This window comes from Thermobia domestica, chromosome 18, assembly GCF_964235325.1.
Source record: "Thermobia domestica chromosome 18, izTheDome1.hap1.1, whole genome shotgun sequence".
In the NCBI taxonomy this organism is placed as follows: Eukaryota; Metazoa; Arthropoda; class Insecta; order Zygentoma; family Lepismatidae; genus Thermobia; species Thermobia domestica.
Window position 1 is genome coordinate 23,301,502 of NC_137471.1, and position 18,040 is coordinate 23,319,541.

Here is an 18,040-nt window from a genome sequence, read left to right on the forward strand (position 1 = left end):
CGGGGTCACTGAGATGAACAGTGACACATCTGATACAATTTAAATCCAAATTCAGCTCCGCAACTTGGGGAAGGGAGGGTATTTATAAAAATAATCGAAATGACCAATATCAGTGTCGAATTCATAATTTTCGGTGTCGCTGAGATGAACAATGACACTTCCGATGCCGTGTCCCGGAACATGAGAAAGGGAGAGGGATATATAAAAATAATCGAACATGACCTATATCAAAGAGCCCTTTAGTAATAGTAAAATGAGACTGACTAACGGAAGATATTACTATTTTTTCTTAATTTACCCCAGCAAAGCGAGTAATTGATGCTAGTATCTAATATACTTAAATGTATCTTGCTGTAAAATACAAGTTTCAATGATGGAACCATATCCTTCTTGTCCGATAATATTGGACAATATCGGGGAGGGTGTGTTGCCCATGGCTAGGACATCATTCTGGGAAAAGTAATGATTAGAGACCGGATGTTAGGCAAAATGCCTATTCTTTAATATTAAAGATATGATCAAAAATGAAGTTTTAAAGTTTATATGGGGGATTATAGTTTCGATTTAAGCCAATTTTATTTTGCCTATTTTGCCTATTTTGACCTTTACTGCCTAAATAATTGCTTTAGTGTCTAATGTTGCCTATTCTATGCATTTTCTTCAAAATAATCCTTCATTGGGAAAATATATAATTTATATAAAATAAATAATGCACACATATATAGGTGTATTATGTGTTTAAAAACACAGGCACATGGTACGTTACAATATATATAGCTATATATACAAGGTGAACTTATATATATTAATTAATAATATATATAAATGATGGGGGTGATGGGAGGGAGGTGATTAATTATATCAAAAGAAGACAAAAAGTCCTCTTGTATTTTATCGAATTCCGTGTCGTGTACGAGTGACAGTAGTGCCAACTTGGAATTGAAAATCGAATTCTGACAATTGGGACGGAACAGATAGATGTGCACATACTTTGGGAGGTGATTCGTAGCATGAAAAGAAGACAAAACGTCCTTTTGAATGTCAAGAATCACCTCCCGAAGTATGTGCACACTTTTATGTGTCGTTCCAATTGTCAGGATTCGATTTCCGATTCCAAGTTGGTCCACCTGTCACTCGTTCACGACGCGGAATTCCATAACATGCAAAAGAACTTTTTGTCTTCTTTTCATGTCACGAATTACCTCCCGAAGTATGTGCACATCTTTCAGGTTCACCCAGTATATATGGAATTCATAACAAGCCTCGTTTTTATATATACAATAAAAGAAATTAATAACAAACAAGTATATTTCTATATTCTTTAAACATTATATATGACTTGAATCTATTTCTTAATGGTATTGAGCATTTATCTTCATTATTTCGAGTTACATTTTAGTGCATATTTTACTGCCTATTTTTTAAAATTTTTAGTGCCTATTTGCCTGCCTATTTTCCAGGTTTTTAGTGCCTAAACATCCGGTCTCTAGTAATGATTTTCAAATTGAAATACATTGGTTGTTAAAAAAATAAATAAAAAACTCAAGTAATTGCAATAAAGAATGAGTTTCATAGGCAAATGCGCCATTTTGTAATAATCAAGATTGTATACTATTGCTGGAGATTGTGTACAATTGGACTAAGTTCCAATGGTATGGACGGATACATATATACATATCTATGGATGCATGTAAAATGGCATTAGCATTTACAAATATGTTCTAAAAAATAGTCTTGACGTTAAACAATAGTGATCATTACAGTTACCATCCTACTGCAGGCAAGGGCGCCCGTCAGGGGGGACAAGGTGGGGTGATCGTCCCCCCCCCCCCTAAGAGAAAATCGTACTTCGGAATATCGAAAGCCCAATAGAATTTTTACATTAGTTATAGCAAAATTTGAAACTATATTTGAAACCTTGCTTATATTTGCCCCCCCCCCTGGAAACCACAACATGGGCGCCCTTGACTGCAGGTACTACTTACATACTTCAACAGTCAGCCTATCCGCCACTGTAAAAGGCTAATATTTGGAAGAATTTCTTTCGTAGGGCATTATTAATTTGTGATCGTCCAAGTGATCTCAATGATGAAATACAGTTTTTATATAAAAACAGAACGAAAAACGGCTGTAAGTTACATACCTTACAAAAGTTGTTTAATCGAACACGCAAATCGGTGCAAGCCCCTAAAACAGTTATTCCCAAACCAAGCAAAAACTTGGATGGGAATTTCTTATTTTCCACGATTATCGACAAAAATTCAACATATTCTTACAAAGTATAACATATCTGCTTCCAGTATCCCTCCAAAAAGTTTATAAAAAACATCTTACCAGCTTTAAAAGTTATTCTGTTGATGCACTAAATAAGTCAGGAATTTATCGTGCTCAATGTGAATGTGGTCCCTCGTATATAGGTCAAACGAAACGCAATATTAACGCTCGAATTAAAGAACATAATAGACACTCAAAAAAGTCACAAGAATAGATTATCACTTCAATAACCTAAAACAACATACAAATAATATAAAGCAAGTTAATGTGATAAGTTCAGCAAAAACAAAGAAACAACGGGAGATTAAAGAATCATTCTTTATTCATAAATATAAACTGTCTTTAAATCTGGATTTTGGCAACATTGATAAAATCTGGTTACTTACCTTTGATGTATATTTTAGATCTAGCACTAATGACGTAACACGGACATCATGTTTCCTTCAAGTCTGCTCATTCTTTCGCACTGTGCTCTGCTCGTGGTTTCTTGGTAACAAATCTCTTACATTATATTTATTTTGCGGTATGTATTCCCTTTCCCATACCATATTTCTTTCAACCATTTTTATCCTTGTTATCTCACTACTGAAAACGGAACTAGCTTGGTGTTCCAAAACATGTGAAGAGTGTTTATTTTCCCCATGGAAGGATTTATTGGTAAGTAACCAATTTTTTGTCAATTTGAATTATCCTTACAAGTGCCAACATACTTGTAATTTTTATTGGCTGATATCTTTGACAACCGAAGAAATTTCCACGATAAAAAAAAAAGAGAGATTCCACCTGGTTACATTCCTGTTGTTTCCCAACATTCGTAATTCCCGTTCGACGCAGAACATATTCTTTGGATTTTGAAACTATTTCAATCAATCAATCAATCAATTTTCTTTAATAGCGTTTTTCTTTGATACCCGTCAGGAAACTGAAAATAGACAGATGGACAGACTCATCCTCCTAACTGCGCCCGTTTATCTAAAGCATAGTTTGGAAATCTTAAAAATAAAATTAAAAATAAAACACCACAATATTTCTATAGTATATTCGATTTATTGCAGCACGGTAATTTATATGGTTGAAATAGCTCGTTGTTTCAAAAGTAATATTACTATTAACACGATAAAATGAATAGTACAAAAGGTTTCTTTATTACAAAAAAACATTCTAATTTTCAACGGATTATTTTCAACCATATGGAAAATAACATCCAACTACAAGGAAACAAAAATGTGTAAATAAATAATAATAATAATAATAATTATAAAAGAGGTAAAATGACGCGCGCTGTAGAGAAATTCTTACAACTATGCTCATATTTTTTTTGTATTATTAGGTGTATCATTTGCATTACTTTTTGCATTAAATAAAACGTCTACAATCACACATACTTTGGAAATATTAAACGACAAAACGAGAAGAAGACAACAATTTCAAAGGCTTTCTTCTTGAATTTTAATTGTATACATATTCTTCAAATTACTGAAATAAATAAATAAATAAATAAATAAAAGACGCATTAAGATTACTTAAGAGTCTGAATACTAAATTATACTAAAAGGATAATTACACAAAATTTACCTTTTTCCTTTTGCCTGTTTATTCATAAGTGAAAGGAGATAATGAAATGCAACTTACCACAATCATAGATAATGTTATTCTACAACAGAAAATATGAACCTCAAAAATTTTCAGTGTTGCCAGAATAGCATTTCCCCGAAAATCTAAGTTGAGGCAGCGACTAGAGGAACGAACTCAATTGCATTTGATTACGTATCGTGTTGTCTAGGAATCCTGTGAACTACTTTTTAAATAATAGTTATATTTAGTTTGTAATAAACAAAATAGTTTTAATATAGAGTTATTAAAATTAAATAATAATATTATTTAGAAAGTAGTTCACAGGATACCAAAACAACATGATACGTAATCAAATGCAGTAGAGTTCGTTCCCCTAGTCGCTGCCGTAACTTAGATTTTGGGAGAAACGTTATTCTGGCAACACTGTAATTTCTACGGATAACAACACTGAAAATTCTTCAGGTTCATATTTTTTGTTGTAGAATAACATTATCTATGATTGTGGTAAGTTGCATTTCATTATTTCCTTTCACTTATGAAAAAACAAGCAAAAGAAGAATTGTAAATTTTGTATTATTTTTAGTAAGGCAGGCTCTTAAGTTGTTCATCTGTTTTAAATTTAGCCACTCTTCAGTAACCAAAAAGAAAAAGTCATGTATCATTAAGTCACATGTAACAGAAAATATTTGTTGGCCATTTATTATGCAATTAATTGTGGTTGACTGAGATAAACAATGTAACTTTTTAACCGCGTAACGTAACTTTTAGTACTGAAAACGTAACGTAACTTTTTAATACTTAAAACGTAACTTTCTAACAACGTAACATAACTTTTTAATACTTAAAACGTAACTTTCTAACAATGTAACGTAGCTTTTAAGTACTTATAAATTGATATAATTCAATTATAGTATTTTCAATGTTAAGTATTATGTATTGAACATCACATATGCCACAGATGATACAGACAACAAAAGGTATTTAACATTGATGCACAGATATTCAATATTTTATAGAATTTATTGCCAAAGATGGCGCTAGTGTCATAGCAACTGCAGAACTACTACCACTACTGACAATCAGCCATTTTGTAATTATAAACTGATAACAAAATCCAACGAAACTTTAATCGTTCCGTAGTTTTATTTTCTGAGAAGCATTATATTAAAATCTCAAATTGTAACAATTTATTTATATTTTTTTTTTTTTAAAAAAAAGAACTGTTTAAAATTTTCTTTTTTTCTCTTTGATTAAGTATGTAGTATCTGGAGCCTGGAGGAAATTTAGATGCAAGGAATCTTGTTACGTGAATTAAAACTAAAGAAATTAAAAGAAACAAAAAGGATCAGAAAGCAAAACAAGAAATAGATTTAGAAGATAATCATAAAGGGAATAATTACAAATATATTGGTATTTTTTTCACAATGGCTTTCATTAATATGGGCGTACTATAGAAGATAATGCCTTCTCTATGACCAGAGAGTCATCAATATTATGGATATTGAAAGAGGAGATGGTTATCAAGCGTTAATTCGTTGTTGGTAACTTGGATGCAATGAGAAATGAATATGCGGAAGTATTGTTTTACAAATACAGAAAAGAATACTTAACGACTGATAAAATTTTATTTAAATATGTTACACAACAACTTCTTGCAGGAGAAAAAGGATACATGATGTCAAAACAATCATCATCTATATATTAAAATGATAGAGTATCATATCCTACGAGTTATGCATTCCAACACCACACATATGTATGCGGGGTTAGCATATCTCTCCGGCCTTTGTTTCGTGGCCAAATGATAATGAAAAACGAAAGATAACCATTTTTCCAGTCTAAGATGAATCTTTATTGTTTGAAGTCTTTTTACCAGTGAACACCATATATCACTGACATTATAATTAATTGAGTATGTAATGTGTTTGCTTATTACATACTGCATACAAAAAGAAAGAAAACACTGATCATACATGAATTTGAAGCTCCAACCAGAAGTAGGCTCAAATCTTCCAAATGATGCGAGATATTGAAAAAATAATCGAAAAAAAATCTCCTCTTTATTATACCCCTTGCCGATTGTTATCAAGACGACCTTAACTTGTCTGTATAGGGACATGTACAGATGTTGTGAGGAATTACAAGGAGATTCATGCTCATATGTGAATGATGCGCTGTGCAGAGAGCGCAGGTTCAACTAGTAACATATTAAAAAAGAAACAAAATAAATCGATCGAATTCGAAGAAAAGAAGAAGGATCTAGGTAGTTTTCAAGTTCAATCAGAAATACCTACTACTCACTGTTCTATAGTTTAAAACAAACACTTAAAAATAATTTTATGTTAGAAAAAGTTTTGCAAAATGTTAAATTGCATGTAAATGTTTGAACGATTAGTGATAAATTTAGTTCATTAAACGATTGTAGACAAGGGATTAGAAATATTTAGACGTTTAATTCGTAAGAGCTTCAGATTGTAACCAATAATAACCGAGGCCAACTTAGTATAATACCAAAGTTGTACAAGAGCTTCAGATTGTAACCAATAATAACCGAGGCCAACTTAGTATAATACCAAAGTTGTACAAGAGCTTCAGATTGTAACCAATAATAACCGAGGCCAACTTAGTATAATACCAAAGTTGTACAAGAGCTTCAGATTGTAACCAATAATAACCTAGGCCAACTTAGTATAATACCAAAGTTGTACAAGAGCTTCAGATTGTAACCAATAATAACCGAGGCCAACTTAGTATAATACCAAAGTTGTACAATGTAGACTTTCAGTACACAAAACTGATATAATCTCAAATAGTCAGTGTTGTCGATAATTTTATCATTGTTAAGCAATATCAAAGTCAGAAATAAGATAAACAACATTGTTTGAGTAGTAATATGTACGTAGACGTCAAATAGTTGATAGAAATGTCGTATAGAGAGCGTCGTCTAGCGTTAATTAAAGCGAGCGTTAATTAAACGTTTCGGAAAAAACAATAGCTGGTACAATGTTTCGCGAAAAAATTTTGTTGATTAAATGTTACGGAAAAAGTTTAGCTAATGAAACGTTTAGCAAAACTTGTTTCCCAAACAAAACGTTACGTTGCGTGCTTCAATTATTAAACGTTTAGTAACGGCAAGTACTTATAGTAAGAGTAATTACATATGGTTTTATCTATACGGTTCATTAAGTACTCGACCAAATTAAACAGATGGCCAACTTAAAAAGACTCACTGTTTCTTTCGGTTATTTATTCATTTATTTGACAGTAATTTAAAGAATATGAAAATACGATGTTAAAATTCAATAAACAGTCTTTAAGCCATATTTTATGAAGTATTTACACACATACATAATACACACACACACACACACAATAAAAGCAAAGTCACCTTTTTTTTACGTAGAAAATATCTCCTCATTCATGTATAAGAAAACAAATCTAAAACATTGTATATACCTTCACATACAGTGCAATAATGGTGCATTTATTTAGTATTATCCAGGGAAATGTAATATTAATGTGTAGTTCTAATTTATTAACACAAATAAATGAGATGGAGAGTTTTATTTAAAATAAATCATACTAATATACTAATGAAATGTACTAATGAAAGAAAGGAGCAACCGATTTTTTTTTTTACACACCAGATCCTCTATAGGTGTGAATTCTATAACACACAAAGATTGAAAAAAATGACTGACTGGACCGAGAATCGAAGCCAGGATCTCCGGTATACTGTGCCGATGTGATAACCACTACACCACCCAGTTCACTTCCCAGAACAGTCACTCACTCTCGAGGTCGGTGCTCTCATCTCGGACTACGTGTTGTTGTGACTGGACAATCCTGTGTCCATATACTGAGCACCTTATGACGGTTGTGAGTTTCGATGGCGAAAGTGCAAAACCTCGTAACTCATTAATACCAAACTTTCCAGGACAGCAATAAAACCGTTCTGTTTTTACCACAAGAAATGCGATTCGAGGTTTTTAAAAGTTACTTCTTTCACGTTTTTTTTTTAAATTGGGTTTTCGTTTACGAGCTTTTACACACACGTAGATTCAAATGTGGGGAATTGAATGCAACCAAAATCTAAAGTTACACAAAAAGTGGAGATGCGATGTTTTGCACTTTCACCATAATGGAAGAAGGAAACAATCGATTTTTTACACACCAGATTTTCTATATGTGCGAATTTAATATCGCACAAAGAGTAAAAAAATGTTTGACTAGACCGGGACTCGAACCCAGGGCCTCCGGCATACCGTGCGAATGCGTTAACGGCTACAGGTTATACCGGATGTCCCGTGCTCGAGTCCCGGTTCAGTCAGGCACTTTTTTACTCTGTGTGTTATGAAAATATATCACTTGTTGCTCATTAGTGTGAGCGTTGTATTTATAAACGGTTAAGAAAATATAGTCTAAAAACAAATAACACTGCCAAACTTCCGAGCTATGAATCCTTGTACAACAAAACAAAATAATTTCCAATAGATATGTAAGACAAAAACGTGTCCTTTGAGAGTTTTGTCGAAAGTAATATATCAAAATTTGCAAATGGCGCACTCTCTATCAATTAAAAGGAAAACGGTACTCATCACTATGCCTTGTTAATTTTTATATTGGACAATTATTTCAATATCACGCCGATATTTTTGTCTGTGCAAACTGGAATAGTTGTAACTGTGTACAGTATTTTTTGAAAAATATATTTTATGTATATTTACGAATCAGAATGTTTCTTGATCAACTTTCAGTTTTAGTGCAAGATTTGTATATAATGATATGAATCCGCTCAGACAGGAATACATACAAAACTTACAGTTGTAGGGACGATCCTTGAATTTGAATTTACATATTACTTACAGGAATTTGTAACGAAGAACTACAACTACTTCAACAAGTATTTTTACAACTACTTGGATCTGGCAAAGGTATCACATCGGTACTGAAATAATTATCCAGTAAAGAAATCAACAAGATATAGTGGCAAATACAGTTTTCCTTAAATTGCAAAAATGTAGTTTCTGAAGCGCCGTACTTCAAAAACGGTAACCGTAACTAAAGCAGTTTGGGAAATGAACACTAGTAAATGTTACTGAACCGTACTTGCACAACGTATTTTTGCAAAAGTAAAGCTAGGTATTGGAAGATTTTAAACTTTTGAAACTATATCGATACATATAGATCCCCAAATGTTCTTTAAAAAAAAAGTCTGAAGTGTACCACAGAGTGATAAATTTCAAAACAAGGAAAACTTAATAAAAAACATTCGTAATTAAAGTTTCATAGATATAGCATACTAAAAGTATGAAAAATTTATACTTCAAAGTAATGCATTTTATCAATTATGAGTCCTAGCAAAGACAGTACAAGCTGTTGATGATAAACTAGCGTAGACTCTACCTATATATTCAGGTTTTACAATCAACTATGCCTACACAACGAATTTTATAAGAATACTTCAATGCTCGGAATATATATCACACAATCCCAGGAAAGTAAATTAAAAAATAGTCGCTACATAGCTATTTAAGAGAGAAACTTAACAAGTTTTCATTTATCTATATGAAATCCCATGTACTGTATCATTGTAGATTCATAAGCATATCAGCTTCTCCCTACACTTACATACACCCATCTGGCTTATTATAGCTCTAGATTATTTATTACAAAATGCTTAAATGTTTGACAATAAATTATGCATTTTTATAATATGTTTAAATGTTTGACAATAAATTATGCATTTTTATAATATGCTTGAATTTTTGACAATAAATTATGAACCATTACAATATGATTGATTTTTATACAATAAACAAAAAATTATTACAATACACTTAAATGTTTGAAGAGTAAACTATGGATTATTACGATGAGAATAAACGATGGAATATTACAATATACTTGAATTTTGGCAATAAACTATGGTATTATTCAATATACTTGAATCTTTTGACAGGAATTTTCAAATTATCAGTTTACAAATGTTTAGTAAATTTCAGTTTAAAAATCACCAAAGAGTAGAATAGGAATTTATTCTTGTACTTTTTCTTCTAGCCTTATTACATATTTGTCATTTTTTGAATCATTTTATTACATTTTTTAAAAATAATTTTCACATTGACATGGAGGATACATAAAAGATCGTAAACTAAAGGTTATTATTCTTACTGAGAAATGAAATTAATTTCAACTATCTTACAAGCATAAATGGCGCTGGCGCTATTACAAAAATGAAAGGCTTTTTTTTAAAACAACATTACATTTTTCATGTCATATTCAAAAATTGTTAGTGAGCACATATACCTTTGATTATGAACACTTTATATAAGATACATGGTGATTGTCTGTTCAACATTGTGTTCATTATTACTTCCTTTATTATATGACACTATTTTCTCCAGCAATTTTCGTTAGTTTACGATAAAAACAAATATCATCTTAATAATAAATGCAATTCTTGTAATACGTCCAGGGTTATATCTTTAAACATGGACCATGGCCTAGGGCGGAAAATTTTTGGGGGCGGTAAATTTTCTCGAACTAGTTCGGAAAATTTCAGAGATCTATTACGCACGTGCATATGGATACGTTACAAATAAATATGCATATGAAAATTTTTACATTTGTAAATATCCAAGGAATAAGGATTTGGCTAGAAACAGGTAATTAGCATTTTACTAGATTCGTCCAGTTCTAAAACGGTTCTTGTCCTTTTATATCAAATCCAAGAAAACCGAGGAAAAACTGTAGGATCGATCCGTTTTGTAGAACTGGAAATATCTGATGATGTTCAAGTTTATCACATGCACACACTGAAGTAATCGCAGTTTCACAAAACATACAGATCCTACATTTTTTCTAAGTTTTCTGGGATTTGCTGTAAATGGACAAGAGTCGTTTTGGAACTGGGCAACTATCTTATAAATTCGTATTCATTATTTCTCTTCTTGAATACGTGATGGATTACTGAATATATAATTTAAAATTAATCCTTTTTGTAGACGTCTATGAGATTATTTTTTCCAGAATGTTCTAAAATTGAAGCTACGCCATTGTAGTACAAAAACAGATTACACAAAACTTCAAATTTCAAGCATATTCAACAGATGCAACAAACAAGGTAATGAAGGTGTAATCCACCTTGTACAACAAACAAGGTAATGAAGGTATGATCCACCTTGTACTTAATCCTTGTGCAAAATCAATGCTGAAGAACATGACATAAATACTATCGTATGTATTTTGTAAGTTTAATAAAACTCTTTAAAAGTTTTTTATTACAATTTAAAGATCTATAAGTGTGTTTTTACTTAATAAGATAAATCATTGAGTGTTTATTTGGTAATAGAATTATATTCCTTGCACTTTCTTGTGGTTATCATTTTACCACTTAGGAAATTACACTTTTTTTCTACATATCACTTCACCAGATATTTTTCAAAAATGATATGTTTCTTTTTTTTTTAACTAATATACAAAGCTGTTAGTTATAGTCGTCTTTGGAAACACAAAGTATTTACAGTAAAAACTTAAACAAAACATTATATATATATATTGTTGCTTATATGACGAAGGAACATAGTTTGAAAAAAAATGGAGGGCAAATTAAATATATTTTTTTCTGTGAGAATAAATGATTTCAAAATTTAAAAAAAAAACTAAATTTCTGAAGAAAAAAAAATTGAAGCATAGAAAGATGCCGTTTTGTCTCCTAAAAACATAAGAAGTTTGTAAATGGAATATCTTAATTTTGACACTTATGCACGTTTGTCATGCAAGCGCCAATATTAAAGAAATATTCGTGATATTAGACATATATATACATCTAGTAAAAGAACATCTACACATTTGGGCTCTACCTTAATATTTATGACAGAAAAAAAATATATTATTTATTTCTTATAACGGACGAGGATTTATCTTCCACGTATTACATTAGGAACAACTACACACACCTTTGACCTTTATCTCTGGCAGCAGGATGCAAATTAAGTAGCCTTATCAATTAGCGAATTCTGTTTACGCTTTTGTTAAATTTATAACTTACGAATGAAGCGTGAATCCGTTAAACTATATTGATCAGTACAGTATTTCGAGTTCCTTAATATATAATGTATTAGTTACCAGAAAATAGTGCAAATATAGAGTGTCACAATATTTTGGGAACAGATTCTTCACATAAAAATAAGAAAAAAATGTTCATATGGACTTGTGCTCAAAAGTGGATAGTTTCGGAGTTGTAGAGCGCAGAAAACGGGAAACAAGTTAAATTTAAAAGTTCATAGCTCCACTACTATGGGACCTATCGTAGTCGGGTCAAGACATCACTGAGAAACTGATATGTGAACTATCCAAATATCTATGTTTAAGAATGTTTTAGTGCTAGCACACCAATTTTTAGAGAAGTAGGTGGTCGGTGATCAAGTATTCCCAAACAGCCTCTCAAAAAATGATTGCACAAGTACCTGAGTTTCTGAAAGATGGATATTTGGATACTTCATATACTAGTTCCTCAGTGATGTCTTGGCCCGACGACGATTGGTCCTATAGTAGTGGAACTATGGCCCTCTAAAGTTCATTTTTTCACGTTTTCAGCACTTTATAACTACGAAACTATGCACTTCCGATCACAGGTAGGTATGAACTTTTCTTATTTTGATGTAAGGAATAAATTCCCAAAAATATTGTGCCAAACTTTTGTAACACCCTGTATACGTTAACAAAAAACGTAAACTATAAGCACTTTCGCTAAATATTTTATCAGATTGGGAGAATACATAGTAGGGAGAAAAAGAGAAAAGTGGCTATCAGACATGCAAGTGATACCTACTTAGATGATTCGCAACCTCTTTACTGCTCTCTAATTTTGCTTCCTCTGTACATAATAAGAAACTTTACTTGCCGTAGTGATATACATATATTGTTGCATTTTCTGTATTTTATACTAATCACTGAACATTTGACATTAACATCAGAATAGAGGTTCAAATATTTTATTTTGATCGTGTACTTCGATAAATTAGTTAATATTCAAAGTCTCTTCTTTAATATTTCAAAAATGGTCTAAAACATGATTTAAAGTAAGTATGTTGAATACAGTAACTTTTGAATTGCTATTCATTACACAAGCAAGACTTCTTCCATTATCCTTAAATAGTAATCATATCCTTAAATAGTAATCATGTCCTTAAATATCAACACTTCTTCCTTTTCACTATGTGATAATATTACCACTGTACGCTTCGAGATGAATAATATTGTTTCAAATATTTGGTTGATTTTTTTCCATAATCTTAGATTTACAAAATACAATACTCCTATCGTTTACAAAATTATACGCTTAATTTCACTTGATAAATGCTTGCAGATTACATTGTGGAAATTTTGAATTCTGGTTTCTTATATTTTATGACGAAATTGTAAGTACATTTCTATTTACTTAGTAAATTATTGATGCAGGTTTTTTTTCATAAGTAAATTAATATGAAGTTACTTAAATATATGAAAAGCATTACGTATTGTATTTCTAATATCTTACAAAAATTGCAAATTAAAGGAAATATTTCATCTAATCTCAAAATCATCTATTGGTTTTGCGTAAATCTTAAAAATAGTAATTGATGTGTTTTATTCTTTAAGATGTAGTATGGAGAGAATTGGTGAAGTAGTAATTGATGTGTTTTATTCTTTAAGATGTAGTATGGAGAGAATTGGTCAAGTAGTAATTGATGTGTTTTATTCTTTATGATGTAGTATAGGGAGAATTGGTCAAGTAGTAATTGATGTGTTTTATTCTTTAAGATGTAACATGGAGAGAATTGGTCAAGTAGTAATTGATGTGTTTTATTCTTTAAGACGTAGCGTCGAGAGAACTGATGAAGTAGTAATTGATGTATTTTATTCTTTATGATGCAGCATGGAGAGAATTGGTGAAGTAGTAATTGATGTGTTTTATTCTTGAAGATGTAGCATGGAAAGTATTGGTAAAGTAGTGCCTCAAAATTCTCGGTACACTTTAAATCCCCTTCCAAAAATAACTTACAAAATTTAAGCCAATTACCAATTTTGAACTGATGGAATAAGAGCAATAACACAAAATATTTTAAAATTTTACCATTAATACTACTTCGTAATTTTTTATGCATTAACAGTTGTTAAAAGTTCTGTTTTTTATTTATCTTAACAAGGATTCTTTAACTATTTTATCTGTAACTGATCATCATAGTACGTTTTCTTTTTAAAAATTCACTTATTTTCTAGCTAACTTTAATTTGCACCCTGCTTGGATGTTTCAGGTCCTACTCTAATGCTATTACGCTATAAATGCATTGATAATGAGATCCTTCGATGAAGAAAAAAAAAAGTTAAAAGGATATTTCTGTACGTTAAATGAACACTGTAGCACTTTCAACAAATGCGTAAATTTCGCAATATCTTATATTAACCCTTTAGAGACGGTTATTAGTCTTTCTTCAGAGACGGAAATAATGGACGCCCTAAAAGCTATCCAAGGCTATGATTTGAATAACTTGTTTGACAAATTAAAACCGGAAAAGAGATTTTGAACCATATTCGTCTTCTCTTTCCGGATTTTGTGTTCGTACATCACATTCGTTCTCTCCGTTTGGATTTTGTTTATACAGGGTATTACAAGAAAATTGATACAATATTTTGAGAATAGATTCCTTACATCATAATAAGAAAAGAAGTTCATATGAACTTGATCGGAAGTGCATAGTGATGTCCTGACCCGACTACGATAGGTCCCATAGTGGTGGAGTTATGAACTTCCACTCACTTGTTTCACATTTTCGGTACCCTATAACTCCGAAATTAACCACTGTTGAGCACAGGTCCTTATGAACTTTTTTTCTTATTTTGATGTAAGCAATCTGTTCCCAAAATAGTTACACACTTTTGTAACACCCTGTATATAACACTCGTCGTCTCCGTCCGGATTTTGTGTTGATATATCACACTGGTCCAGATTTTGTGTTTATATACCACACTCGTCTTCAATGAAAAGATCGGCTGTGTGTTTACATGCCACGTTCGTCTCTAAAGATTAATTTATGCTAAAGGAAACATATAAATGAGATGTTATTAGTTTGGTATTTCCACACCAGTTCATAATACGTAATATTAGGAAAACTACATGTAAGTGTATCGTATACTAACAATTAATCTTATAATGCACTTTTTCGTTGAAAACTGAGACATATGAACAAAAAGAAAGGATATTTGAGCGGCTAAGCGCTACTTCCGGTTAAATAGAGTCATTAGATGAAATGGGTTGGGATTGAACTATGTAGGTAGTTTAATTTCGGAAATATACCTGTTAATGATAGGAGATGTTTGTTTGGTATGTGTCATTGCATTGAATTGCATGGGAATGGCCAATCTTGTTTTCTAGTTTACTCGAAAGTTAGAAAAATTAACATACCATTATGTTTCCCCGAGTCATTCATTTATTTTCTTAAAAGTTATTAACTAAACAAAGCAATTGCATAATTCAGGATTAGTGATAGTGCAAATTTCAGCTTGTCTCTAACTGAAGTAATTATTTTTTTCTTTAACCCTTTACTGCATGATTTTAAGATGACATCTATTTTTGTAAAAGTTGTTTTACAGTAATAATATTTAAAATTATTTAAATAAACATTTTGATTTTGGAGTTAATTCTTTTAAAATTAAGATTTCTATCATATATGTGTGCTTATGCATTAACAACGAATTTTCTCTTTCTTTTTATCAGAAGTTTTTCAAGATGTGGATAAAAATGGTCTAGAACCAACACCAATCATTTCCCAGCTATCCGCATTTTCATAAGCATTTTTAGACAGTGTTTCTCCATATAACTCAAAACCAAAGTTTTGATCAAAAGCATCAAAATGACCAAGTCATACCGTTCTTCAATTTTCATCACGCTTTGTTTGTTTACTTTTGACTAAGAAGGCAAAATGAGTCAGTCTTGTGATTCATATGAAATAAGCCTTGCAAAAAACACAAGAATATAAGATAAACTAGTTTTGTGATTGACATGGAGTTAACACTTGCAAAAACACAAGATGAACTAGTCTTGTGATTGACATGGAGTTAACATTTGCAAAACCACAATAAATTAATCTGATTCACATAAAAGTAGACTTGCATAAACACAAAATAATTGATCTTATGATTGACATAAAATAAGAATTGTAAAATCACGAGATAAAGTATTCATATGATTGGCATGGAATTAAACTTTTACCTTATCATATTAAGGTTAACAATAAAAGTAGATAACACTAGAATATATGTCATTAATGATACATCATACAGAAAGGGTTAATTATATTTTTGTGAGAAATTCACGCTGTTTAAAAGCCACAGTGTCATTTTTTTTTTTTTACAATGAAAAGAAGGGAAAAGAAGTAAAAAATAATAGTAGTAGTAGTACTAGCGATGAACTTAGAAATGATTTGTATTTCTACATAAATTAAACTGTGAATATGTATAGATAAACTGTATGAAAATGATAATGAACATCGAAGCTAATGTAGCAATATATAAACTACGTACGATACGCGGACAATGCACAAAAACACATATGTTTTTTCAGAGACTAAGTGTCCTAACACTCATATTCTTCCTTGTATTTACGTAACTTCTCATTTATTCGCGCATACACACAGACACAAACAAAAACATTAAACAGATACACACGCAACACACATGTTTTCCTTACTTTTCTCTCTTGCACGACAATGTTTATCACATTTTTCTGTTTTTTCTTTCTTTTCATACTCGTAAAGCTTATACATTTTTTTTCTTTTTGTTCCGAGAAAAAGAATTCCCCCACAAAATTCACTAAATCCTCCCAGATATTATAATCTTGAGAACCAGCTCAAATTCTTCTTATCTGCACATCACCAGCACAAATGCAAAATGTGGCAACACCACACTGAGAAAAAAAATACTGTCACAAAAAAAGAACATTTAAGTCATTGGAGAGGGGGGAAAAATAAATGTTTCTAGTGCTTCTTAGGGCACTGCGCCGGTTTAATGCACTTCCCTCCATGTTTAACAAGTCCCGCTTTGCAGTGGCAGCCTGCTCGACAAGGCTTCCTACATGTGCTCTGAGAGGGGGAGGTACAGGTCAGCGGACAAGCAGGTCCACATTGAGAATATACTGCTCCTCGTGGACACTGGACATCTGTAAAACAGAAATAGAAATATGATGTTGACTTACCGTGAATTGAAGACTTAAGTTAATCTATAATATAGAGACCTGCACGGGCCGAATTTTTCGGCCCGAGCCCAATCCAGCCCGAATGTAACTAGGCCCGGCCCGAACCCGAAAAGTTTTGGAGATTTTCGGACCGAGCCCAGCCCGGCCCGATAGGTTTTTTAAAATTTTTGGCCCAAGCCCGGCCCGACCTGAAGAGAAATCAGTGTCGGCCCGTTCAAGCCCGGCCCGGCCTAAAGAAATAATAGAGTCGGCCTGCCCAAGCCGGCCCGTGCAGGTCTCTACTATAATACTACGCAAAGAACACAGTATTTAGGGTTTAAAATAGAAACAGAAATATTATGTCCCCCACATCATAACTATATACAAAACTACATGAACTGACCTAAAATAAAAGGGTACTTCCAGTTGACGTGGAAAATTGAAATTTGGCATGATTGTAGCTTTTCAGGACTAACCAACAGAAAAATTGCCGAAAGTGAATTCCTTTTTTAAGTTTTAGAGGGTATCTAAAGGGGGAATGAAAAAATTCTCCATGTTATTTAAATGGGTGTTTCTTTGGACCTATAATCTCATATTTTAGGTACTTGGAAATGAAATAACAACTTGAAATTCGGTATGCTTGTACGTCTTCGTTATCATTACCTAAGTAAATCACCAATAGTAACAATTTCAAACTTTAGAGTGGTTTTATAGGCAACTGAAAAATCTTTCCCATGTTATTTATATGGGACATCTACACCCTAAAATTATTGGGCACTTCCTGTAAGGATACAATGATGAGATTTGGCATGATTGAGACTAACTGACAGAAAAATTGCCAAAAGTGAATATTTTTAATTTTTAGGGGGTCTAAAGGAGGGATGAAGAAATTCTCCATGTTATTTAAATGGACTTTTTTAAAATCTATAATCTCATATTTTTGGTACTTAGAATTTGAATAAAAACTTGAAATTC

General features: G+C 31.7%; 1 protein-coding gene across 3 annotated transcripts in view; it reads right to left on the bottom strand.

The window, feature by feature from the left end:
- Positions 1–3,306: 3,306 nt before the first annotated feature.
- Positions 3,307–18,040, bottom strand: part of cv-2 (crosveinless 2-secreting protein) — a 267,655-nt gene continuing 252,921 nt past the window's right edge. For 2 of the 3 annotated variants that reach the window (XM_081746144.1, XM_081746143.1), the window contains exon 13: positions 3,307–17,050. In XM_081746144.1, coding sequence (XP_081602270.1) covers positions 16,869–17,050 — 182 coding nt within the window. In that variant the 3' untranslated portion in view covers positions 3,307–16,868. The remainder of the gene's footprint in view (positions 17,051–18,040) is intronic. The other variant, XR_014129164.1, reaches the window with a different exon arrangement.